This window comes from Pipistrellus kuhlii, unplaced genomic scaffold, assembly GCF_014108245.1.
Source record: "Pipistrellus kuhlii isolate mPipKuh1 unplaced genomic scaffold, mPipKuh1.p scaffold_m20_p_77, whole genome shotgun sequence".
Classification (NCBI taxonomy): Eukaryota; Metazoa; Chordata; class Mammalia; order Chiroptera; family Vespertilionidae; genus Pipistrellus; species Pipistrellus kuhlii.
The window spans coordinates 417,828-444,631 of NW_023425581.1; the positions used below are offsets into that span (position 1 = coordinate 417,828).

A 26,804-nucleotide genomic window follows, 5' to 3' on the forward strand; every position below is an offset into this window, starting at 1 on the left:
TCTGTCCACTGCACAACTTTGCTTGGTGATTTGACTGTTTGAGATGGCCCCAGGCATGGTTCCTGGCTGTCCAGCGTTCCTAAGAGTCAGAAGGATGTGATGTGCCAGTGGAGAGTGTGAGACAAATGTCGCTGGACAGTGCTGATGGCTGAGCTCAATGAACAATGGCCAGCAGATGAAATGCTGTGACCAGAGGCACAAAGGAACCTCACCCCGGGTTCCCCAGCAGCGATGGTTCAGTATTTAACTCAGTGTTCATGGTAACTTACAGAACTACCATGAACAACAGAAAGCAACTGTACCTATCAGTACTGAGTCTCCCTCAGCTCTAGTCAAAGAAGCCGATCTGATGGTTACGTAAGAGCCTGGTGGAGAACCTGAGCTCCCATCACATTCTGCTTCTCTTCTCCCGAGTTACAGGTGAGCATGCCTGACTCCTCTCAGAGCACAGCGCCTGGGCCTGAGCTCGAAAGCTCCCGCTCCTCACATTCAGGCATCACAGTTTAAGTCTAAGAAATGACTCCCCTCCTTTCTACGTGTTTATCATGTATGTTAGGCTAACAGTGTAGCATTTTAATGTAATTTTCCCACAATCAATTCTTTTTTTTTTTAATATATATATTTTTAATTGATTTTCTACAGAGAGGAAGGGAGAGGGATAGAAAGCCAGGAACATCGATGAGAGAGAAACATCGACCAGCTGCCTCTTGCACACTCCCCACTGGGGATGTGCCCGCAACCAAGGTACATGCCCTTGACCGGAATCGAACCCGGGACCCCTCAGTCTGCAGTCCAACACTCTATCCACTGAGCCAAACCGGTTTTGGCTGCAATCAATTTTGCCCCACCTTCCCCTTCACTATCCAGTTCCTCAAGCCCAAAGACCTGGGAGTCGTCCTTGATTCTTTCCTTTCACCTCCCTCATCCAATCTATCACCACATTTTGTTGGTTCCACCTCTCCTGGTTATTTGTTGCCTCAGCCCCTACACTCTCCCCTCTATACTATGCTCTATATGCTGGATGTTCCTGCCAGCTCTTAATTTCTCGCAATGGGAGCCCTGGCAAGGTGTGAGAAGATGGAGGAAGTCAGGCAGCCATTGCTCTCTGCAGCAGTGGGACGAGGTCTGCGCATCAGCCATGCTCCCGTGTGGCTCCTCCACTGCCACTGCAGACACTGGGCACTGAATCCCTTTAACCTGAATCCCTTCAGCACCCTCTACCCTCCCTTTTGTTCCTTCAGCCTTTCCAATACTTTTGTAACCAATTTCCCATATTTAACACCCTTTGTTGGAAGTAACTAGCATGTTTTCTGACTTCCAGGCTGGAGCTTGGGGGATATAACCCCCAAATATTTCCCAAATCTACCCAGGCACTATGCCACAGCTCCACCCTAACTCCAGGCAAGCGCTCTCCCTGGGCTCCGGCTCAGCGGGGCTCCGGCACAGCCGCAGGCCCGGAGCCCGACAGGCAGGCGGGCCCGGGCAGCGCAGTCCCTGGAGAGAGACCCACAGAAAAATGAGTTCTGGGAGGAAAATGGGGCCCCCCTCACTGCCACGCTTGGAAGACTGGTGTCTGCTTTTATTCCACAAAGTTGTTTTGCTTAAACTATTATTCACTGAAAGCCTGTCAGGAAGCCAAATTCTTTATCCCTCTGCTTTATGCTCAGTCTGCCTTTTCTTTCTCATCTTATAGATAGAACAGCAGGATAACCTGAAAGATAAGAGCATTTTATTTGCAAAATCTTTGCCAACTCACTTAAGAATGAAAGAGAATGATTTGATTGCTGTAAGAACATCTTTTAAACTTTTCTTCTAACCTGAGCATCTCAGGGTCCCAGAAATGGCCGTCTGTCTAATCAAACCCCGCTGGTGGTAGAGGTACAAGCATCCCACAGGAAGGAAGCGAGTGTGTGCAGGGCTTTCTGCCAGGGAGGGTGGCAGGGCGCAGGCCCCAGCCCAGGTGGCACAGGCCAGGAGACAGGGGGCTGACAACAGCGCCCTCCGCTGGGCTGGAGGAGCGGCTCAGCCTTGAGACCAAGTGGGGCGGTGCCTCAGCTGAAGGTTATTGTCTCTGCGTCTCCGGCCTGGGAGGTGGACTTGGATGGAGGGGTGAACGCTTTCTTGCCTTCAGCTAGAGCTTTAAAATGCTGTGAGGAGAGAGGGAACATGGAGTGTTTGGAATATGCTAGTTGCTACATTTCAGCAAGAACTAACCTCTTTATAACCCTTTAAGCTCCAATTTTCTCCCAACTGTACTTTCAAAACAATTCCTTGGTGTTGTCTTTGAAGAACAGCTAGAACTTTGTCCTGCTTCCTATGAAACCCTTTTCCTCTCCTTCCTGCTTCTGCTCCACAGGCCACTGGGCTGCCCTGTGAGAATGCGAATCCTCTGCACCCTCAGCGAAGGCGCTCCTCCCTCCCGCTGCCTGTGGGGGGAAGGGCCTGGGCAAACGCTGCTGGTCCCAGGCTGCATTCTGAGGGGACTCAGCCAGGGAGATCGCGGCAACCCCCTCTACAAGGCCCACCTGCGCTGGACCTACCTGCGAGTTCTTGAATTCCGAGTAGAGGGAAAAGAGCAGGTGGAGAGACTGGATCCGACTCTTGTAGATAGGAATGTCTAGGATGGCTGACAGCAAGACCCCCCCATGAGCAGAACCAAACAAAACCTAGGGCTTCTGGGGACCTGTTAGGAGCCAATCCCCTCCCAGGCGGGATGTGCTCCATGGCTTTGGGGTTAAACATCAGCAGGTAGTGGCACAAGCCCAGACACCACCCTTCAGTGCCTTTTTCCGGGACTGGGACAGGGACGGGGACGGGGACGGGGACGGGGACGGGGTCAGAGGGCTGGGAGCGCTTACCGCAGATCATGTCGATGTACGCTGCCAGGCTGCAGTCGATCTCTGCCGTGGGCAGGCTCACCTGGGAGGGTAGGGAGGGCCCAGGTCAAAAGCTGACTCTCTCCGAAGAGAAAAGAGCTGCTGCCGTAAGTCACATGTGTTATAGGCTAAAAGGTGACCCCCTCAAATCCATATGTTGAAGTACTAACCCCCCAGCACCTTAGAACATGACTGTATTGGAGATAGTCTTTTTTTTCTTCTTTTTAAATACATTTTATTGATTTTTTACAGAGGAAGGAAGAGTTAGAAACATCGATCAGCTGCCTCCTGCACACCATCCACCGGGGATGTGCCCGCAACCAAGGTACATGCCCTTGACCGGAATCGAACCTGGGACCTTTCAATCTGCAGGCCGATGCTCTATCCACTGAGCCACACCGGTCAGGGAAGGGCTTCTATTCTTATTGGTGGGCATTTATCTGTGGGTTAAAAATACTTGGTCATTTAAATCCTTGGTGCTGTATTAGTGTGTTAGGGTTGCCATTACAAAATATCACAAACTGGGTGGCTTAAAAAAGATAAATGTATTTCCTCGGTTTGGAGGCTGGAAACCTAAGATGAAGGAGTTAGCCCAGGCCGGCAGGCTCAGTAGCTGGAGCACTGGCCCTCGCAGGAAAGGGTCTCAGGTTCAATTCCTGGTCAAATGCACGTACCTGGGCTGCAGGTTTTTTAAATATATTTTTAATTGTTAACAGTATTACTAATGTCTCCCATATTTCCCCCCTTCCCCTCCTCCTTCCAGCCCGTACCCACCCCTAGGTCTTCACCACCCTATTGCCCATGTCCATGGACTGTGCATATAGGTGTACGTTCTTTCTCCCTTCTCCCCCCACCCCACATCGAGCCTGTTCCACGCCTCCTTGCTTCAGGTCTTATTTTGTTGGTCAATTTTGTTCATTCGATTCCACAAATAAGTGAGATGTGATATGTCTTTCTCAGATTGACATATCTGCTTAGCATATTTGCAGGTCCATCCATGCTGTCCCCAAGGGCAAGAGATTCCTCTTTACAGCTGCACAGTATTCCATAGTGTGATGTCCCACACCTTCCCTATCCAGTCATCTGCTCATGGGCACTCGGACTGATTCCAGATCTTAGCTATTGTAAATTGTGCTATGAACACAGGGGTGCCTACGTTCTTTCTGATTGGTGTTTTGTGGTTTTTAGGAAATATTCCCAGAATTAGAATCACTGGATCAAATTAAAAATGGGGTTCCATTTTTAAATTTTTTTGGAAACTCCGTACTGTTTTCCATAGTGGCTGTACCCATCTGTATTCCCACCAGCTATGAACTGGTGAACACTAGATAACACATTACTTTTCTCCACATCCTTGCCAGCACTTATTAATTTTTTTATGGTAGCCATTCTGACCGGTGTGAGGTGGCATCTCATTGCAGTTTTCATTTCCATTTCTCTTATGATTAGAGACTTTGAGCATTTTTTTCATGTGTCTCTTGGAGAAATCCTCTTTGGAGAAATCTCTCTATTCAGGTCTCCTGCCCATTGTTTAATTGATTGTCTTCTTTTTGTTGAGTTGTATGAATACTTCATATATTTTGAATATTAACTCTTTATCAGATATATCACTGACAAATATGTTCTCCCATTCAGTGGGTTCCCTTTTCAATTTAATGGTTTGTGGATTTTTTTTGCTGTGCAGCAACTTTTTATTTTGATGTAGTCCCATTTGTTTATTTTTTTTCTTAGTTTCCTTTGCCCTGGGACGGCGGTCACCAACCTTTCGGATCGCACGGAACACTGGTTGGCAACTGCTGCCCTAGGAGTTGTATCTATAAAAATACTGCTATGTGAGATGTCTGCCTATATTTTCTAAGATTTTTATGGTTTCATGCCATACATTTGTCTTTTATACACTTGAGTTTATTCTTGTGTATGGTGCAAGATGGTGGTCTAGTTTCATTTTTTGCATGTGTCTGCCCACTTTTCTCAGAACAATTTTTTTTTAATATATTTTATTGATTTTGTACAGAGAGGAAGGGAGAGAGATAGTTAGAAACATCGATGAGAGAGAGTCATCAATCAGTTGCCTCTTGCACACCCTGTACTGGGGATATGCCCGCAACCAAGGTACATGCCCTTGACCGGAATCGAACCCGGGTCCCTTCAGTCCCCAAGCCGACGCTTTATCCATTGAGCTAAACCGGTCTCGGCTCAGAACAATTTTTTGAAGAGACTGTCTTTACTCCATTGTTTGTTCTTGCCTCCTTTGTCAAATATTAGTTGACCATAATGGTGTGGGTCAATATCTGTGGTCTCTGTTCTGATCTATTTGTCTATATGACCATTCTTGTGCCAGTACCAGGCTGTTTTGGTTATAATGGCTTTGTAATATAATTTGGTATCTGGTATTGTGATCCCTCCTACTTCATTCTTCTTTAAGATTGCTGCAGCTATATATGGTCTTTTATGGTTCCATATAAATTTTTGGAATATTTGTTCTAGGTCTGTGAAGTATGCCATTGGTATTTTAATAGGGATTGTGTTGAATCTGTAGATTGCTTTGGGTAGTATAGACATTTTAATTATGCTAATTCTTTCAATCTATGAACACAGTATATTCTTCCACTTGTTTATATCTTCCTCTATCTCTCTCTCTCTTTTTTTTTTTAAGATTCTATTTTATTTATTTTGCTAATCCTCACCTGAGGATATTTTTCCATTGACTTTTAGTGGAAGAGAGAGAGAAAGAGAAAAATAATCAATGTTGGAGAAACACATTTCATTGGTTGCCTCCTGCACATGCCCCAACCAGGGCCAGGAGGAGCTTGCAACTGAGGTATGTGCCCTTGACTAGAAATGAACATGGGACCCTTAGGTCCATAGGCTGATGCTCTATCCACTGAGCCACACTGGCTCTATTTCTTCTTCTCATTACAGCGGTCCCTTTAGCATTTCTTGCAGTGCTAGTTTAGTGGTAAAAAACTCCTTTAGCGTTTTTTTGTCTGGGAAACTCTTATTTCACCATCTGTTTTTGAATGATAGCCTTGCTGGATATAATAATCTTGGTTTCAGATCCTTGCTTTTCATTACCTTGAGTACTTCCTTCCAGTCCCTTCTGGCCTAGAGTGTCTGATGACAAATCAGCTGACAGCCTTATGGGAGCTCCTTTGTAGATAACACATTACTTTTCTCTTGCTGCCTTTAAGATACTCTGTCTTTAATTTTTGGAATTTTAATTATGATGTGTCTGGGCATGGGTCTGTTTGGATTCTTCTTGCTTAGGATTCTCTGTGCCTCCTAAACTTGTGTGACTTTTTCCTTCACCATGTTAGGGACGTTTTCTGCCATTATTTTTTCAAACACATTCTTTAACTCTTGCTCACTTTCCTCGCCTCCTGGCACAATATTATATGAATACTAGAGGCCCGGTGCATGAAATTCGTGCATGGGGGAGGGAGGGTTCCTCAGCCTGGTCTACACTCTCTCACAATCTGGGACCCCTCAGAGGATGTCTGACTTCCAGTTTAGGCCCAATCCCACAGGGCGTAAACCAGTAGTCAGAATCCCTCTCACAATCTGGGACTGCTGATTCCTAACCGATTGCCTGCCTTCCTGCCTCATCGCCCCTAACTGCTCATCTGCCTACCTCATCGCCCTTAACCACTCGCCTGCCTGCCTCATTGCCCCTGATTGCCCCTGCCTGCCTTCCTGCTTGATTGCCCCTAACTACCTCTGCCTCAGCCCCTGTCAAGGGAGCTTCATTTAGAAGGACGTCCAGAAAGTCGTTTGGCTGTCAGATCTAATTGGCATATTACACTTTTTTTTTTTTAATTGATTTTTTACAGAGAGGAAGGGAGAAAGATAGAGAGCTAGAAACGTCAATGAGAGAGAAACATCAACCAGCTGCCTCTTGCACACCCCCTACCGGGGATGTGCCCGCAACCAACGTACATGCCCCTGACCGGAATCGAACCCGGGACCTTTCAGTCCGCAGACCGACACTCTACCACTGAGCCAAATCAGTTTCGGCTGGCATATTACACTTTTATTACTAAAGATTTTTATGTTTCATGCTGTCCCACAGCTCTCTTAAGCTGTCCTCCTATTTTTTTAATGATTTTCTCTTTTTGGTTCTCTGAATCATTTTTTTCTAACCTGTCTTCTAATTCACTGATCCAATCCTCAATTTCCAATCTGTTGTATATTCCTTCCAATGTGTTCTTTTAAAAAATATATATATTTTTTTATTGATTTCAGAGAGGGCAGAAGATAGAAACATCATTGATCAGCAGCCTCCTGCACACCCCCTACTGGGAATCGAGCCTGCAACCTGGGCATGTACCCTGACCAGGAATCAAAATGTGATCTCCTAGTTCATAGGTCGACACTCAGCCACTGAGCCATGCTGGCTGGGCTCCAATGTGCTATTAGTCTAGCTCATTCTTTATTACCAAGGCCCTGTGTAAGTTTTGTTTGCCCAGTCTGTGTTCTCCTGAAATCCTAGTATGCCAGGTTAAGGACCTCTGGGTTTTTTTGGGTTTTTTTTTTTTTTTCACAGTTGCTATACCTTTTCTCATGCTGTTGAGCATTTTTACCATTATTATTCTGAACTCTTAATCTGATAAGTTTCTTATCTTCATTTCATTTAGCGCTTCTCCTGGAGAATTCTTTTGTTCTTTCATTTGAGGGTGTGTTTTTTGTCTCCCCATTTTGGTTGTCTGTCTGGATCTGTGTCTATGTATTAATTAAGTCTGCTACAATGCCCAACCTCTAGTCCAGAACAATGTCAGACACTGTTTCTGAGCAGCCCTGAGTCCCCTGTTTGGAGCCATCAGCAATCCACAGCTTGTGGCTCCCTCTGCTGGGGCTGGGTGCCTTTGGAAAGGACCAAGATGTGCACCAGGCTCTGCTTTTCCTAGCCTTGGGCCCAGAAGGAGTCAGGCAAAGACACAAAGCCTCCAGAGATCTGCCTCTGCCTGCAGTCTGATTGTTCTATTCTTGTATTTTTGAAATTTGGGGTACTTAAAAATAGCATAAATATCTCTGTGGAAAAGTAGAGTCTAAATATATACACATGCTTACCAATAGGTATATGTTACAATGTTCATAGAAATAGTACCATAATATTATAGTAATATTTCATTTGTAATAACCCAAAACTGGAAACTATCCAAATGGCTACCATAGAAGGGGTAAGTAAATTGTCACATATTCAAACAGTGTAATATCACGCAGTAATGTGAAAAAAAGGACAACAATATAGGAAATAATATTGATGAATTTCCACATGGATGAACAACACAGATGAGCAAAAGAAATAGGACACAAAAATTACATTTAGATAAAATACAAAATAGACAAACCTAATCTATGGTATTAGAAATTAGGGGGGGGAGGGGAGAGAAAAAACAAAAAAACAAAGACGAAAGAGAGAAAAAAATCAGGATAGTGATTATGTTGGGACATCTGAGCATGAGGGAATTCTGGTTGCCATACTTTCTTAGCTCCTGCTATCTTCCACTCACCTTGCCCAAAAGCTCCTCAAACTCTGGGGACCATTCCTGCATCAGCGTGTCAATATCAGGCATGGGTCTAGAGGAGAGAGAGATGAACAAGAAACATGGACAGATGACGTCAGTAACCTCTGGGCCAGTGTATTTAGGACGAAGGGAGGTCCTCGATCTGGCAGGTTAGGATTTCAGGAGAACACAGACTGGGAAAATCAAACCTTCCCTGGACCTGGGGTTTGAAGAAGCTGGCTAAGTGATACCACAAAACCCACAATTTCTGTGTCTGTGATTTCAGCCAGCAGCTGCCATGATCCACAGGACCTCAGCTCGGCCCAATATGTCCCAGCCTTTGGGCCTCTTCTCAAAAGCAACGGGTTTCCCCACGGTGAAGGCTGCCAGGGTTCCAGGGGCGAAGCAGCAGCATTCCTTACCTGGTATAGTGGACAGTGGCAGGGGGCTTAGAGCGATGTAACTCAGAGATGCTCCCAATCCATGTGTCAATGGCTTTGGGATTCTTCTCTGCATCGTCCAGGCTCTTTACTTTCACGTGTTGCTAGAAAATCAAGGGCAAAGCCTGACTCATGGCACTGAAGTCCTCTCATTTTCACAGAGTGACTGTCACGTGCTGCTGCTCTTTCACACACAAAGTAGCTGATGAAAAGGGAGGCCTCCGGCAGCCAGAGGGAGATTATAGGAACCCCGATAAAATTTTCTAGTGCCCTGGGACAGGAGGAGGTCAGTAAGATAGGGCTGACCATACTGACATATCAGTTCACACCTACTGCGATGGCTACAGTAAAAAGAGAGCAGCAAGTGCTGATGAGAACATGGACAATGGTAACTTTCATTCATCACTGGTAGCATTGGAAATGATTCGGCCACTTTGGAAAACAGTTTGGCAGTTCCTCAAAATATTAAACAGATACCATATGGCCTAGTGATCCCGCTCCTACATGTATGTCCAAGAGAAATAACAACATGTGTCCATGCAGGTACTTGACCATCTTCATGGCAGCATAATTAAGAAAAGTGGAAACAATTGGTGAGTGGATAAACAAAATGTGGTGCTTCCACACAATGGAACTGTGTTCCGCCATTAAAAAAATGGAGTCGTTGGAGCAGGGGGAAATGAGGAGTGACTACTAATGGGTACTCAGTTTCTTTCTGGAATGATGAAAATGTTCTTAGATGATGATGCTTCTATAGTTCTGTGAATATACTATATAAAAATCACTGAACTGTACAATTTTAAAGGGTGAATTTTATGGTACATAAATTTTATCTCAATAAAAATGTTATATAAAAAATAGGACGGTCCTGAAACCACAGCCATCACTTTTAGTAGGCAGTAAATCAAACTCAAACACACCAACAAGCCTCCACTCTGGCCCTCTCCCACTGGCCTGAACTCTACTGGCATCTTACTGTGATGTTGTGCTGTTTGGAATTCTCCGTTAACCAGAGGGAGAGCACTGTAGGGTCTGACTGCTTTGTAGACGGCTCATCTAATACCAACAGGCCAAGGTTGTCAGGCTTCCCATCAGGACGTGGGACCTGGTTAAGAGAAAAGGAGAAAAGGGAAAAAATGAGAGGGACATAAAAGGCCGTGCATCCTGTCCCAGTAAGCTGGCGAGGAAGAACTCTTCTGCTTCATCCCGTTACTATTATAGTATCAAAAAGCATGCCTGTCTGCCACACAGCGCTGAAATCCTATGGAAAACATACATGACCTACAGGCCTTACATAGAAAGCTGAAGTCATGGATAATTAGGCGGCAATTATATGACGATTTATAACAAATAATGAGATAATCAAGTATTACCTAACAGCGATCATTATAACACAGAGTAGAGAGCAAGGTTAAGAACTCTAATGAAACGAAGGGTACATATCAAGGTAGCCAGTGCTTGTCAAGAAAATTAGTGGAACTGGTAGAGTAATAGAGATGTCAGAAGAAAAGCTCTGGAGTCATTTTTAGGATGTTCTGACTGTACCTTTAAGAATGCATCAATATCCCCAACAGCTGGGATAAAATCAGGAATGAAAGGTTTCAGTTTGTGATCCAGGTCAATCAGCTGAGGTGTATACCTAGGAGGTAATGCCCAGGGAAGATGGAATCAGAAACTGACTTCACTATCCAGGTTTAAAAAATCCAAAGAGAATGGCCTTGTTTCAGACTAGAGGCAGGAAAGGGCATGGGGCCAGGGTTACGGAAAGAAGACCTAACACTCACCTACTTATATACTGGAAGAGTTCTTTCACCTCGGCAGAAACTGGCAGATGCTCGTAGTCTGCAGGATCGTAGGCCCTGGGGAAAGAAAGACGGGATTCCACCAGAGGAGCAGCCGCTGCTGCTGCACTCACTGGGCACAGGACTCGGGACCCAGGTTAGGCTCCGCCCACATCTGCCTTTCCTGGGTGGTTTGCAAGGCAAATTTAAAATTTATTAAAATCAGCCCTAGATATTTTGACTCAGAGGCAGAGAGCTGGCCGGCATACTGGGTTTAATTCCAGTCAGGGGCACATGCCTAAGTTATGGGTTTGATCCTCAGTGCGGGGCGTGTAGGAAGCAGCCAATCAGTGATTCTCTCTCATCATTGATGTTTCTGTCTCTCTCTCCCACTTCCTTCCTCTCTGAAATCAATAAAAATATATTTTTTAAATAAAATTTATTAAAATTAGCTGTTATCTCTGACAATAAAGAACAGAGCTGCAGAAAATCCAAAAAATAACTTTTAAACATTTTAAAATATAGCAGAAACATCACTCATGAGAGAGAATCATTGATCAGCTGCCTCCTGAATGCCCCCTACTGGGAATCAAGCCTACAACCTGGGCATGTGCCCTGAACAGGAATCAAACTGTCACCTCCTGGTTCATAGTTTGATGCTCAACCACTGAGCCACATCAGCTGGGCCTCCCCTTTTTTGAATGAAAGGGATGAAGAGAAAAGATAGAATGAGATTTTAATTTCTGGCATGAAAATAATTTGCCTCAAGAAAATAAGTTATTTTTACAAAGATGGTTTTCACAGTATTATTTATAGAAGTAAAAATTAGAAACAAAATACCCAACAATTGAGTAATGGTTAGGTATGTTCAAGTTGAATATTGCATGGTTACTAAAAATACTTGGCTCTAGTTGGATTAGTGGATAGAGCGTCAGCCCTCAGACTAAAAGGTCCCAGGTTTAATTCCGATCAAGGGCACGAACCTTGATCGGATCCCAGCCTTAACTGGGGCACATGCAGACTGGATCTCAGCCTTAACTGAGGCACATGCAGAAGGCAACCAATCGATGTTCTCTCTCAGATCCATGTTTCTCTCTGTCCCACCCCCTCTTTTTCCACTCTCTGAAAATCAATGGAAAAACATCCTCAGGTGAGAATTAACAACAACAAAGTATTTGTATTGACACATGAAATGTATACAAATAAAAAATAGAATATATATTAATTATAATTAAGTAAAATGCAATGAACATTGACAAAGCATACAAATAACTTTGAAAGTTGAAAGTTGCTGCCAAAACCGGTTTGGCTCAGTGGATAGAGCGTCGGTCTGCGGACTGAAAGGTCCCGGGTTCGATTCCAGTCAAGGGCATGCACCTTGGTTGCGGGCACATCCCCAGTACGGGGTGTGCAAGAGGCAGCTGATCAATGATTCTCTCTCATCGATGTTTCTAACTCTCTATCCCTCTCTCTTCCTCTCTGTAAAAAGTCAATAAAATATATATTTTTTTAAAAAAGAAACTTGAGTTGCTTAATAAAAAACCAAGTAGATTAATGACTTAAAGTTTACATTTCCCTAATTATAATTAGGGAAGTTGGGAAGCATGAAAAGTCAGTATGGTATTAAACATTTGCCTCATTTAATTAATGTCAACCTGCAGGTGGACAATGCAAAGGTAAGTTAACTATTTTTATTTAACTACTTTAATAAATGGTGCATACATATGATACAAAATAAAAGGTACAAAATGCCCACAATGAAAAGTTATGTCTCCCTTCCACACCTGTCCACTTGCTACCAAGTCCTCCTTCCAAGAGGAACCACTATTATTAATTTCTAGTGTATACTACACAGTCTATGTAATGTCTGTTTTATACACATGGTAGTAAAGCATGAACACGTCTATACCTTTTAAAAATTTAATAGTATCTCTTGAAGATTGTTCTTTGTTGTTATTGTTGTTTTTGTTTTGTTAATCCTCACCTGAGGATATTTTTCCAATTGTTTTTAGAATGGAAGGGAGGGGAAAAGACAGAGAGAGAGAAGCATGGACGTGAGAGAGACACTTCAACTGGTTGCCTCCCGTACCCGCCCAAACTGGGCCGTGGATCGAGCTTGCAACTGAGGTATGTGACCTTGGCTGGAATCAAACCTGGGACTCTTCAGTCCACAGGCTGATGCTCTAGCCACTGAGCCAAACCAGCAAGGGCTTGGAGATTGTTCTTAACCGGTGCAAGAGTGCTGCTCATTGTTTACCATGGCTAGATAAAGTTCTACTGACTGGTTATACCATCATTTATTTAACCAGTAATTAAATTTTACATGGATGGGTCTTAGAATCCACTCTGAATAAAACCTATAGGAATGGGTCATGACTAACAGGGTTTGGAACAGGGCGAGAGGTTTTGTACTTTAGCATCATTCAGGAACGTTTGCCTCGTGTGGGCCCCTGAAGAACCTGTCCATTAAGGATCTGAGCTTAGTTTTCTACTCCCGTGCATGCATTTTCCTCGCTAAATAGAAACGCTTTGGTGTGTACGTAAATTCATTTTACCCCAGAATGTACTCCCTGAAGTCAGGGACCATCCTTTGGATTTACTCAGCAAATCCACACGACCCGAGTCCACCAATGTTTCAGACAGTGCACGAGACATCATGAGACTTGGTGAGGCAGTGGGTCAGAAAAGCCTGAAAACTCATTCTGCCTGTTTCTGAGACAATAGAGATCCTAAGTAGAGATCAAAAGAGATGCTGGGGCTTCACTTTTAACTGATACCCTCCCTCCTAGTCCATGTTTTGAAGAAGGTGCTTTCCTCACCCTTCTAGGGGGGCTCCGTGCTCTTCATCGTCATCATCTTCATCTGAATCCGTTTCTGATGAGTCATCATCATCGTCGTCGTTTTCACTAAAGCCTTGCTGAGGCGTCAGCTGCAAGGTCTTCTTCTTCTCCTGGAAGAGGGCAGAGCGGGTGAGAGACACCCAGCAAGGAAACTGAGTGAACTTGAGTTGTTTTCTCCCAGGACTTGAACCCGTCCCTCCCTCCTGACGCCACATCAGAGGGAAGGCAGCAGCCCCGAGGGGCCTCTGCTCCTGCTGACTACAATGGTCCCCACTTTCCACAGCCATGTTCTAGTTCTCTGCGTGAGGTTCAGGCATCAATTTTATCCAATATCTATCTATCTGACCTGTTACTTAGGAGACCCTGAGACCTCAGCATAAACTACCCAGTAGATTCTACCCTAAAACTTGGGAACTTTTGGAGAAAGGGACACAGAGATCCGGGGCCTCTCAGGACAGGGCTGACAGGAAGCCATTGCTGTTTGCTCCACTCTGAGACCCCACCCCACCCACGTGTGTGCAGAGGCTTTTGCATATGAATGGCCTGGTCCTTTGAAATCGAAAATTTACCAAACCTCAGCTGAGTCACAGACCCAGAACATCCAAAAGAAGGCCCAAGACTCCGTAGCAGCTTGCGTTGCTTCACAGTTGGGCCTCATCTGGGCACCTCCAAACCCCAAACACAGAAAAGGAATCTGCAGATCTCTCCGTAGCTGGGTGACCTCAGGCAGAGGCTAAATTAGCATCTCCTTAGAGATCCAAGAGCCAGTGTAGGGTCAGAGTAGGACCATCCAGATTACCACTCCTCAGATCCATAAGGGACACACTCAGGGGGCAGACTCAGTGAGCACCAAAGCCCCACTGAAGCAAGTCTTGCCTCATAAGGGTGTCTCCAGCACAAAAGTTCTCCCATTGTAGACACAGCTGATCCTCATAGCCAATTGGCCTAGAGGTCAATTCCTCCCAGGGATACCAACAACAATCAAGGCTTAACTACAATAAGACTGTGCACACAGCCCACAAAGGGGTGCACCAAGAGTGTCCACCTCAGGTAACTGGGGAGGCCGTATAGGACACCTAGCACACAAAGCCACTCTTTCAACATAAGGAAGCAGCCAAATACAGAGACAAAGAAACAGGTCACAAAGAAATGGAGGAAAGCAAACTACAGGATATAGAGTTCAAAACCATGGTTATAAGGTTTTTCAAGAATTTTCTAGAAACAGCCCATAAATTTAGTGAGACCCTCGGGGATATGAAAAAGGACCAACTAGAAATTAACCATACACTGACTGAAATAAAAAATAATATACAGAGATCCAACAGCAGACTAGAGGATCGTAAGAATCAAGTCAAAGATTTGAAAAACAAAGAAGCAAAAAACACCCAATCAGAAAAACAAAAAGAAAAAAGGATCCAAAAAGACAGTGAAAGGAGCCTCTGGGACAACTTCAAGCATACCAACATCAGAATTATGGGGGTGCCAGAAGAAGAGAGAGAGCAAGATATTGAAAACCTATTTGAAGAAATAATGACAGAAAACTTCCCCCACCTGGTGAAAGAAATAGACTTACAAGACTAGGAGGTACAGAGAACCAAAAAAAAAAAAAAAAAAAAAAAAAAGGAATCCAAAGAGGACCACACCAAGACACATCATAATTAAAATGCCAAGGGCAAAAGACAAAGAGAGAATATTAAAAGCAGCAAAAGCCGAAACCGGTTTGGCTCAGTGGTAGAGCGTTGGCCTGCAGACTGAAGGGTCCCGGATTCAATTCCGGTCAAGGGCATGTACCTTGGTTGCGGCACATCCCCGGTAGGGGGTGTGCAAGAGTCAGCTGGTTGATGTTTCTCTCTCATTGACGTTTCTAGCTCTCTATCCCTCTCCCTTCCTCTCTATAAAAAAATAAATAAAATATATTTAAAAAAAATTTTTTTTAAAGCAGCAAGAAAAAACAGTTACCTACAAGGGAGTACCCATACAACTGTCAACTGATTTCTCAACAGAAACTATGCAAGCCAGAGGGAGTGGCAAGAAATATACAAGGTTATAAATACCAAGAACCTAAAACCAAGATTGCTCTACCCAGCAAAACTATCATTCAGAATTGAAGGTCAGCCGAAACCGGTTTGGTTCAGTGGATAGAGCGTCGGCCTGCAGACTGAAAGGACCCAGGTTCGATTCCGGTCAAGGGCATGCACCTTGGTTGCAGGCACTACGGGGTGTGCAAGAGGCAGCTGATCGATGATTCTCTCTCATCGATGTTTCTAACTCTCTATCCCTCTCTCTTCCTCTCTGTAAAAAATCAATAAAATATATTTTAAAAGAAAAGGAATTGAAGGTCAGATAAAGAGCTTAACAGATAAGAAAGAGCTAAAGAAGTTCATTGCCAAACCAGTATTATATGAAATGCTGAAGGGTATTCTTTAAGAAGAGGAAGAATAAGAAAAAGTAAAGATAAAAATTATGAACAACAAATACATGTCTATCAACAAGTGAATCTAAAAATTAAGTGAATAAAAAATCTGATGAGCCGAAACTGGTTTAGCGTCGGCCTGTGGACTGAAGGGTCCCAGGTTCAATTCCGGTCAAGGGCATGTACCTTGGTTGCAGGCACATCCCTGGTGGGGGGTGTGCAGGAGGCAGCTGATCGATGTTTCTCACTCATCGATGTTTCTGGTTGTCTATCCCTCTCCCTTCCTCTCTGTGAAAAAAATCAATAAAATATATTCTTTTTTAATTTTATTTTTTAATCTTTATTGTTCAATTATTACAAATGTGTTCCTCTTCCCCTTCCCTCAACTACTCCCCTCCACCAGGTTCCCACCCCACCCTCTGTCCTTTCCCCACCCCCCATTGTCCTCATCCATAGGTGCACAGTTTTTGTTCAGTCTCTTCCCACATCCACCACTCCCCTTTTCCCCGAGAATCATCAGTCCACTCCCCTTCCATACCTCTGATTCTATTATATTCACCAGTTAATATTGTTCATTAGATTTTTTAATTCCCTTGGTTTTTAGTTTCACTTGTTGATAGTTACATATTTGTTGTTCATAATTTTTATCTTTATCTTCTTCCTCTTCCTAAAGAACCCCTTTCAGCAATTCATATAATCCTGGTTTGGTGGTGATGAACTCCTCTAGCTTTTTTTTATTTGTGAAGCTCTTTTTCTGGCCTTCGATTCTGAGTGATAACTTTGCTGGGTAGAGTATTTTTGGCTGAAGGTTCTTACTATTCATCACCTTGAATATTTCTTGCCATTCCTGTCTGGCCTGCATGGTTTCTGTTGAGAAATCAGCTGATAATCGTATGGATGCTCCTTTATAGATAACTACCTGCTTTGCTCTTGCTGCTTTTAATATTCTCTCTTTGTCTTTTGCTCTTGGAATTTTAATTATGATGTGTCTTGGTGTGGTCCTCTTTGGATTCCTTTTGTTTAGGGTTCTGCACGCTTCCTGGACTTGTAAGTCTATTTCTTTCCCCAGGTGGGGGAAGTTTTCTGTCACTATTTCTTCCAGTATTGTTTCGGTATCTTGCTCTCTCTCTTCTTCTGGGACCCCCATAATTCTGATGTTGGTTCGCTTGAAATTGTCCCAGAGGTTTCTTACACTATCTTCAACTTTCTGGATTCTCTTATCTTCCTGCTTCTGTGGAGGAGTGTCCTCTGGCTCTTTGTGTTCTTTTTTGTTTGTTTGTTTTTTTGTTACAGCTTACACATGCTTTATTTACTTGATTGAAAACTGTATGGTACATGCAGTGTTTTACATAGTTGATCTCGGTTCACACTGACATGAGTTGTATTTGGGTTCTATACTCAAGACTGTTCAGGTGCTGTTGCTGCTGCTCTTGGTTTGTTTTCTTTCAGGATCAAGGTGGGTACTTTCATATAAAATCTTATTTTTAATTCCTTCTCTGGTGATTCTTTCCTGGATTCTTTGCTTTGCATAATTATACCTACAATGGAGCCAGTATCCTAAAGTCACAACAATAAATCCTCCTACTCCAACATCGCATGATCTTCTAATTCTACCTTCTGCTGCCTGGGCTCCGAGAGCTCCGGCGAAGCAGCCATGGGGACCAGCTGGCGCTTGGCTCTTTGTGTGCTACATCTTTGTCTTGATTCTTGCAATCTTTCGGTCTGTTTTTAGGACTCTGTGTAATATTTTTTATTTCAGACAATGTTTTCTTCATTTCTAGTTGATCCCTTATTATTTCTAGTTGCTCCCTTTTCATATCCTCATAGGTCTCATTTATTTTATCGGCCTTTTTTAGGATATTCTTGAATAACCTTATAACTATAGTTTTGAACTCAATGTCCAATCTTTTCTTTTCCTCCATCTCCTTCCTTTGTGTCCTGCCTCTTGTCTGCATTTTAGTTGTTTCCCTGATTTGATGGAATAGTTTTGTGTTCTAGGTGTTCTGGTAGAGCCCAGTAGCACAGCCTTCCCAGTTACCTGCAGTGGACAGTCTTGGTGTAGCCCTTTGTGGGCTGTGTGTGCAGTCTTGTTGTTAAGCCTTGCTTATTGTTGGTATCACTGGGAAGCGTTGATCTCCAAGCCAATTGGCTGTGAGGATCAGCAGTGTCTCAGCTAGGAGGGCTTCTGTACTCCGCTTGGATGGGGCTGGATCTTGGGGTGACGCAGAAAATCTTTGGTTCCCTGTCAGTCTTGCCTTAGAAAAGTCCTGTTCGCGGTGAGTTTCGGAAGATTGGTTGCAGGCGCGCACACCTCTTTGGTAAAGGCGCAGACAAGCTTTGGATTCTGGCCAGTCCCTCCTTAGAGAAAGCCAGCCTCTGGGAGAGCTTCTGTGCTCAGCTTGGATGGGGTGGAGTCTCGGGTTGGTGCAGACAAGCTTTGTTTTCCCTTCGGCTCCTCCCCAAGTCCCGCAGTAATGGCCTCTGGCTTCACACACCTCTGAGAGATCTCTGCCCGCTGCCTGACAGTCTGGCCTCTACCTGTATGGGGCTGTCTATCAGAGCAATAGGGTGATTCTGTTTTCCTCTCGAACAAGAAAGCCAGCCATGCAATAGCTGTCTGCCCTCTCCGCTCTCCGGAAGTAAGCCAGCAGCGAACTCAGCGAACTCTCTTCGTGCACCAGGAGTCGGCCAGCAGCAATCTCTGTCCGGCCCTACTTCTCTGCGCGCTGGGAGTATGCCAGCGCTTTCGCGCGCACAGTTCTCTGTACCTTCACAGTTTCTGAGGATCAGCGAGCCTCCTCTCAGCTAGCTGTCTGGTGCTTCAGGGCAATGCCTTCTCTGTTTTCCAGTTCTAAATTCAAATTTGTTGAGGTAGGCTGCATTCGGGTGTCTACCCTATGCCACCATCTTGGATTCTACCAATAAAATATATTTTTAAAAATCTGATGAACAGAATAAACTGGTGAATATAATAGAATCAGGGGCATAGAAAGGGAGTGGACTGACAATCCTCGGGGAATAAGGAGTGTGGGGGAGCGGGTGCGGGAAGAGACTGGACAAATATCATGCATCTATGGATGACAGTGGAGGGGGGTAAGAGCATGGGGTGGGGTGGAAATTGGGTGGAGGGGAGTTATGGGGGAAAAAGAGGAACAACTGTAATAATCTGAACAATAAAGATTTATTAAAATAAATAAATAAATAACATCAAAAATTGTTTTTGGGCCCAGCCGGCATGTATCAGTGATTGAGCATCAACCTATGAACCAGGAAGTCACAGTTCAATTCCCACTCAAGGCACATGCTGGGTTATGGAATCGATCATAAGTGTGGGGCATGGAGGAGGCAGTTGATCAATGATTCTCTCATTGATGTTCCTATCTCTCCATCTCCCTTCCTCTCTGAAATCAATAAACATTTATTCATTTATTTAAAGTATATTTTATTGATTTACTTCAGAGAGGAAAGGAGAGGGATAGAAAGCCAGAAACATCAACCAGCTGCCTCCTGTACACCCCCTACCAGGGATGTGTCCGCAACCAATATACATGCCCTAGACCGAAATCAAACCTGGGACGTTTCAACCTTTCAGTCCGCAGACCGATGCTCTATCCACTGAGTCAAACCGGCTTCGGCTCAATAAACATTTATTTAAACACACACACACACACACACACACACAAACTGCTTTTGGTCACAGCACAACACAGATTTATTATACATAGCCTTGGGTATTTTTTTATAACATAGCATTATACAAATGCCGGAAAAATGACTCTGTGGGTTAGATATTAACCTAGCAAAACAGCACACTACTCACTTTAAATGAGGCTACCTTAAAACGGCACCTCTTGGGCCTTTTACGAAATCAGTCTGTATCACCAAAGCTTTCTGTGCTGCTTCAGTGTTCTCCCTCCCAGAGCGGTGAAGGCTCCTGCTCCTCAGCGGGCCGTGTGTGACCAGCGGGCCACGGACTGAGGCTGAACACAGTGGTGCTAAAAGAGCACGCATGCAACCTTAAGCTTGAGCTCACCCGGCTTAGAGCTGTAGGCATCTTTCTGCCTTTCTCTCAGAAACAGCTCATAGAACAATAAAGTGACATTTGGGTCTTAAGACGTCAAAATTAAAGTCTCTTTCACAAAATCTTAACGATAAACAAATGCCTAAAACAATGACTCCAAACTTGCTTTATAAAGAAAATTACTTGGCCCCGGCTGGCGTGGCTCAGTGGTTGAACATCGACCTATGAACCAGGAGGTCATGGGCCAATTCCCGGGTTGTGGGCTTGATCCTCAGTGTGGTACACAGGAGGCAGCTGATCAATGATTCTCTCTCATCATTGATATTTTCTCTCTTGCTCCCTCTTCCCTTCCTCTCTGAAATCAATAAAAATATACACCCCCCCCCCCAAAAAAAAAGAAAAAGAAAAGAAAGAAAATTACTTGGAGTGCTTGCTAAAAATATTGAATATAAACCCTCATGCTTTTACCTTTAAGACTCTGATTTGGGAGTTCTAGATGGGGACTGGGAATCTGCGTTTTAAAAATTAAGTGTCTCCAGTTGATTTTTATGATCAGTAAAGTTTGCAAAACACTGGCCTATGATATGAAATTCCTCACTAGAAAGTCAGCGGCAGCCCAGGCTGATGTGGCTCAGTTGGTGGGCGCTGAAAAGGTTGCAGCTTTGATTCCCCATCAGGGCACATCCCCAGGGTTACCTGCTAGATTCCCAGCAGGGGGAGTGCAGGAGGCAGCCGATAGACCTTTCACACCCATGTTTCTCTCTCTCCCTTCCTTTCTGTCTAAAACTCAATTTCTAAAAATCTTTTTTAAAAAGTCAGTCTTTATTCCTAAAGGAGACTCAAAAATCTTAATGTTTTTTCTTCCCGATTATCCTCCATGAGTTCCAAGGTGCCAGACCACCGAATGCTCACTACTGGCCTGGTGTCAATGGCAAGTACTGGCCAGGCAAAGCACAGCTCCCCAGAAGTGGGCCATACCGCACCTTGTTGTTCTCCTCTTCGTACTCGTCGCTGCTGTTGTCGGCCATCGTCTTGTTTGGAAGACGGGCAGAACGAGGAGGTCCTTAGGAGAGAAGTTTCCCTTTAGGTTATTGTTAAAAGAATTGTGAAAGACAAATAATTTTTAGTTTATGATATTTTCTAATCTGGCCACAATTTAGATGAGCATCTAGCTACAAGATAGAAGACTGAACCCTAGCCATGGCTCTGTCAGTTCAATTCAAACATGTATTTACTCAGCATTCCTGTGCTTCAGGCACCGGGTCAGACATTATACTGACTATTTGCTGTTATGTCAATAGTATAAAATCTGCTGTTAATTTACATACACATTGACAACATGAAGTTAGTAATTAATAAAGTGAAAAGAGCCGGGACCGGTTTGGCTCAATGGATGGAGCATCGGCTTGGGGACTGAAGGGTCCCGGGTTCGATTCCGGTCAAGGGCATGTAGGGGGTGTGCAAGAGGCAGCTGATCGATGACTCTCTCTCATCGATGTTTCTAACTCTCTATCTCTCTCCCTTCCTCTCTGTACAAAATCAATAAAATATATTAAAAAAATAAATAAATAAATAAAGTGAAAAGAGTACTGGATTCATATTCAAGACACTGAGCTTGAAGGATAATTCTGTCACTTGGGAAAAATGACACTCCTCTGGGTCTCTGCACTCCTACCTCTGACAGAGCCCATAGCACCTCTCACCCAGAACTGCTGAAAGGACCAAATGAAAGAACGTAGATGGAAGAAAAAGACCCAGCTCCTGTCAAACATCAGTCACAAATATAAATCTGAATCAGCTCTGGCCAGTGTGGGTCAGTGGTTGAGTGTCGATCTATGAACCAAGAGGTCACGGTTTGATGTCTGGTCAGGGCACATGCCCAGGTTGTGGGCTCGATCCCCAGTAGGGGGTGTGGACGAGGCAGCTGATCAATGATTCTCTCTTATCATTGATGTTTCTATCTCTCTCTCTCTCCCTTCCTCTCTTTCTAAAAATCAGTAAAAAGCTATTTCAAAAAATAAATCTGAATAAGTGCCCTGTTCATTGAATATTCTGAACAATTAACCAGATGTAAAATATTAGCTGGCATGATTTCTAAATCAAATAAATGGCTATTAATCATCATTTTCCAGCTTACTAAATCACCCAAAATGAAAATGAATTATCATGCCCACAGCTAGCATGATTAAAAACATAGTTGAGCTGGGACTGGTTTAGCTCAGTGGATAGAGCGTGGGCCTGCGGACTGAAGGGTCCCGGGTTCGATTCCGGTCAAGGGCATGTACCTTGGTTGCGGGCACATCCCCAGTCGGGAGTGTGCAGGAGGCAGCTGGTCGATGTTTCTCTCTCATTGATGTTTCTAACTCTCTGTCCCTCTCAAATCCTCTCTATGTAAAATCAATAAAATATATTAAGAAAAAAAAAACATAGTTGAGCCGAAACCGGTTTGCCTCAATGGATAGAGCATCGGCTTGGGGACTGAAGGGTCCCGGGATCGATTCCGGGCAAGGGCATGTACCTTAGTTGCGGGCATATCCCCAGTGGGGGGTGTGTAAGAGGCAGTTGATCGATGACTCTCTCTCATCAATGTTTCTAACTCTCTATCTCTCTCCTTTCCTCTCTGTACAAAATCAATAAAATATATATTTTTTAAATAAATAAAAAAATTAAAAAAATATATAGTTGAGTCAAAAACCTGGGAACCTAGGTATGTATATATATTATATACACTTTATATCTATATTTATATAAAATGTATATACTTATATATACATTATATATATATCCAAAAAATTAAAAGCAATGACTCAGATATATGTACGCTAATATTCATTACAGCATATTCACAAATTCACAAAAGCCAAAGATGTAAATAACATTAATGTCTAACAACAGATAGATAAACAAAATGTGTTTATATAGACAATGGAATATTATTCAGCCATAAAAAATAAGGATATTCTAACACATGCTACAGCATGAAAACATTATAAAAACATTATGCTAAGTGAAATAAGCCAGACGCAAAAGAACAAATATTGTTCTTTTGTGTACCTAGATGCTGGAAGCAAATTCCAGCAAGGCATAATAAAATGCAATAAATACATCAAAAGGCTGATGAACCTTGGGGCTTCAGCAGGGCTGGAGATCTATATGTATTATTGCCTGCTGCCAGAGAGCTGAAGGCAGTTCCCCCAACCTGATCCTCTTTTACTGTTTACTAAGCCTTACCTTTGATATGTATATCTGCTTTGCTATAGAACAAAATGTGTGAATAAAAAGCCCTGGGTTCAGAGATTCAGAGAGCTTAGTTACTAAAGCCGAGCCTCCTCTGGCTCTCCCACAATGCCTTCCAAATTTATATTTCATGTCTAGTCTCTTTATTAATTTGTGTCACAGCCCTTTCTCCAGATTCCTGAACCCTAGTAGATGAGGATAAGACCCGGCACCTAGAGTAGGCAAATTCATAAAGACAATGTAGAATAGAGGCTACCAGGAGCTGGGAGGAGGAGGGGGATGGGGAGTTATTATTTAATGTGTACAGTTTCTGTTTAGGATGGGGCAAAAGTTCTGGAAATAGTGAGATAGTTATGCAATATAAATTTACTTAATGCCTCTGAATTGTATACTTAAAATGGGATTAAAATGGTAAATTTTATATCTATAATAATAAAAGCATAATATGCTAATTAGACCAGACATCCTTCTGGACATCCTTCCAAAGCCACAGTAGGCAGGGGCCAAGGCAGAGGCAGCAGAGGCAGGCAGGGGCCAGGGCCAAGGCCCTTGCACAAATTTCATGCATCGAGCCTCTATATAGGTATATTTACCCCAAGAAACAAACAACCCTAATGTCACCCTTTGTTCCTAACTCAAAAGCCAAATCCAATCCATAATCAAGTCTTAGCGATTTTTAAAATATTTTTATTGATTTCAGAGAGGCAGGGAGAGGGAGAGAGGATCATTGATCGGCTGCCTCCTGCACGGCCCACACTGGGGATGGAGCTCGCACATCAGGCCTGTGTCCTTCTGGGAATGAACCTGACCTCACGACTCATGGGCTGATGCTCAACCACTGAGCACACCGGCCAGATAAGTTTTAGTGATTTTTCTTCTCTTTATTCTGTTTCCTCACGACGTACAAGCCACTATCACCTCAACTCAGCCACTGCAACAGTCCTTCCAGCTGCTCCCTCCTTTCACCGTTCCACCCATCCCAGGGCAGCAGCAATCTCCAGGCTCTGCTTTCTGCCGCTGCCTCCCTCCGCCTCCGCCTGCTTGTTTGTTCTGACATCACTCCCTCCCACCACAGGCTGGTCCCTTTCAAGTCCCCAAACTCAAATTCTTTCTGGGATCAGCGCCTTTTCACATTTCATTTGCTGTTCTCTTTTCCTGGCCTATTTTTCCTCACTGTCTGGATCCCTCCTCCTCCTCCCTATCTTTCAGTCTCAAATGTCACCTCATTAGGCCATCCCTGATACCCTATCGAAAGTAGATCCCCGCCCTGGCTTATATGGCTCAGTGGATAGAGCATCAGCCTGTGGCCTGAAGGGTCCTGGGTTCAATTCTGGTCAAGGGCACATGCCCGGGTTGCAGGCTTAATTCCCAGGAGAGGGCGTGCAAAAAGCAGCTGATCAATGATTCTCTCATCATTGATGTTTCTCTCTCTCTCTCTCTCTCCTTTCCTCTCTGAAATCAATAAAAATATATTTTTTTAAAAAACAGATCCCACTCCTCACCATTATTCTTCCTAACATCAAGCTCTTTGCCTCCATCAATGCATTTACCACATTTGTATGTTCGTTTATTCATTTGTCATGTCTCCCATGATTACAAGCCTCAGGATGGCAGAATCAATGTCTTTTAAAACCTGTATGTGCAGTGCCAAGCACAATGCTGATGCACAGGTATGCATTCAAAACTGCATTGTTGGCCCTAGCCGGTCTGGCTCACCGGATAGAGTGTCAGCCTGCAAACTGAAAGGTCCCAGGTTCGATTCTGGTCAAGGGTGCGTGCCGGGGTTGTGGACTTGATCCCCAGTAAGGGACCTGCAGGAGGCAGCCCATCCATGATTCTCTTTCATAATGGATGTTTCTATCTCTCTCTCCCTCTCCCTTCTTCTCTAAAATCAATATATAAAATGCATTGTTGAATAAATGACAGTGTCAGATACTCTTAACATATCCCATTGATATTTTTGAGACTGCAGGTTAAGGGCAGGTTATTGAAGCATCTTCAAAAATGAGCAAAACAGTTTTAATAAGTTAAAACACATACACACCATGAACTGTGAGCAGAGCAGTAACATAGAGGAAATGGCAGTTGGGAATACTGATCAGGCTGGAGGAAGACCCTGAAACGGGGAGGGGGGGGGGGTTGGGGGAGCTGTGTTTTCTTCCCTCTTCACTAGTTACAACACAGAAACAAAGGCAGCTGAAACCAGTTTGGCTCAATGGAGCGTCAGATTGCGGACTGAAGGGTCCCGGGTTCAATTCCGGTCAAGGGCATGTACCTTGGTTGCCGGCACATCCCCAGTAGGGGGTGTGCAAGAGGCAGCTGATCAATGATTCTCTCTCATCGATGTTTCTAACTCTCTATCCCTCTCTCTTCCTCTCTGTAAAAAATCAATAAAATATATAAAAAGAAAAAGAAAAAAGAAAAAGAAACAAAGGTAAGTGAAGTAACCTAACTCTGAGAGGGGACATTTGCTATTACAAAACAGAAACTTCTTGGAGACAAATCATCAATCCATCTGCTCTTTGTTCTGAGGACCATTTTCCCCCTTTCCTCTGCATTCCTCTCTCACCTCTGTATCTTGGGGTTGGAGTATAAATACTTGCAACCTCTTCAGAGTCGTTAATCTCTAGACGCTCATCATATGTCTGGTTTTCAACAATCTTGGTCTAAGCAAAAGGAGGCATGGTTAGAGCTCCTATGACCGGACACCACACGCCCTGGAGAGGTGCACTGATCCTCTTCCTTACCCAAGCACCCACTTCCGCCCCCATTCACACCCTCCGTCAGGCTCCTCGGCCCGAGGTCAGGCAGCTGTCATCTGCTGCAGCCCCATAGGAGCTGCGGACAGGCTGGCTGAGCACGGAGCGGCCTGGAGAGAACAGCAGCCTTCTGCCCACTCCCCAAACGGTTACACCCACTGCGGGGCCTAAGTTTTCCTCGGTGGGTGGCGGCTCTCTCCCCGCCTCCCACCGCTCCCGAGGCTGTGGAGGCTCCCAGGGAGGTGCCCCGGCTCTGGGACGAGATGTCTCTGGGGTTCCCTCGTCTACCGGACGACAGGGGCACTCAGTCTCTCAGTCCCATCCACTAATCTGAGAGCATCAGCCCATCTCCACCCCCCTCTCGAACCCCCCTAAGTTTTGGGGAGTAAAAGAAGCAGGATGGTAGTGAGTGGCTGAGAGAAGGGAGTCAGGAGCAGTTGGAACGGAATTGAGGGGTTACTGGAAGGAGGGAAGGGGCGTCCCCCTAATTCCTCCCGGGAGGGAGGGAGGCAGGCAGCCTCCGGCGGCCTGGTTACCTGGAGCCCCGCTGAATCCGTCTCCTCTGTCTGGAAGGAACCCCGGCCTGCGGCTGGGGTCTCTCCAACCCTCACCAGGCCGCTCCAGGGGCTCCACTCCGAGAGACCCGCCTGTGGTCCGCGGCCGGTCGCTAGGCAAAAACAAGCAACTCTTAAAACTCGCGGGACTTGCTTCCACTCTCGCGAGACCTTCTCTCCAGCCGGGCGCGTCCCAGCTCGGCCCGCGGAGGACCGGGACCGGCTGGGAAACAGCCGCTCTAGGCGCCCGCGGCACCTGCGTCTATGGTTTCAAGAGAGGCGCCCGTAGTGACACCCTGTGGTCCCGGGTGGGAAGGCGGGTGAGGATAGGTTCCTAGAGTTGGCTTTTCCATCTGGAAATATTGGGTCGGCAAGTAAG

General features: G+C 44.6%; 2 protein-coding genes across 2 annotated transcripts; both read right to left on the minus strand.

Moving 5' to 3' along the window:
* Nucleotides 1-1,279: 1,279 nt before the first annotated feature.
* On the minus strand, nucleotides 1,280-26,604 carry IFT46 (intraflagellar transport 46). Its single transcript, XM_036423106.2, has 12 exons — nucleotides 26,408-26,604; nucleotides 25,682-25,778; nucleotides 20,859-20,938; nucleotides 13,421-13,551; nucleotides 10,605-10,679; nucleotides 10,366-10,459; nucleotides 9,797-9,925; nucleotides 8,803-8,924; nucleotides 8,387-8,453; nucleotides 2,859-2,919; nucleotides 2,541-2,626; nucleotides 1,280-2,147 (listed from the first exon to the last, which is right to left on the minus strand). The coding sequence occupies exons 3-12, from the start codon at nucleotides 20,901-20,903 to the stop codon at nucleotides 2,052-2,054; spliced, it is 906 nt and encodes a 301-aa protein (XP_036278999.1). The 5' UTR covers nucleotides 20,904-20,938; nucleotides 25,682-25,778; nucleotides 26,408-26,604; the 3' UTR covers nucleotides 1,280-2,051.
* Nucleotides 17,142-19,908, minus strand: LOC118710592 (cytochrome c oxidase assembly protein COX20, mitochondrial-like). The gene is made up of 2 exons (XM_036423134.1): nucleotides 19,888-19,908; nucleotides 17,142-17,532 (listed from the first exon to the last, which is right to left on the minus strand). Exons 1-2 carry the CDS (start codon nucleotides 19,906-19,908, stop codon nucleotides 17,263-17,265), a joined length of 291 nt encoding a protein of 96 aa, XP_036279027.1. The 3' UTR covers nucleotides 17,142-17,262.
* Nucleotides 26,605-26,804: the final 200 nt, after the last annotated feature.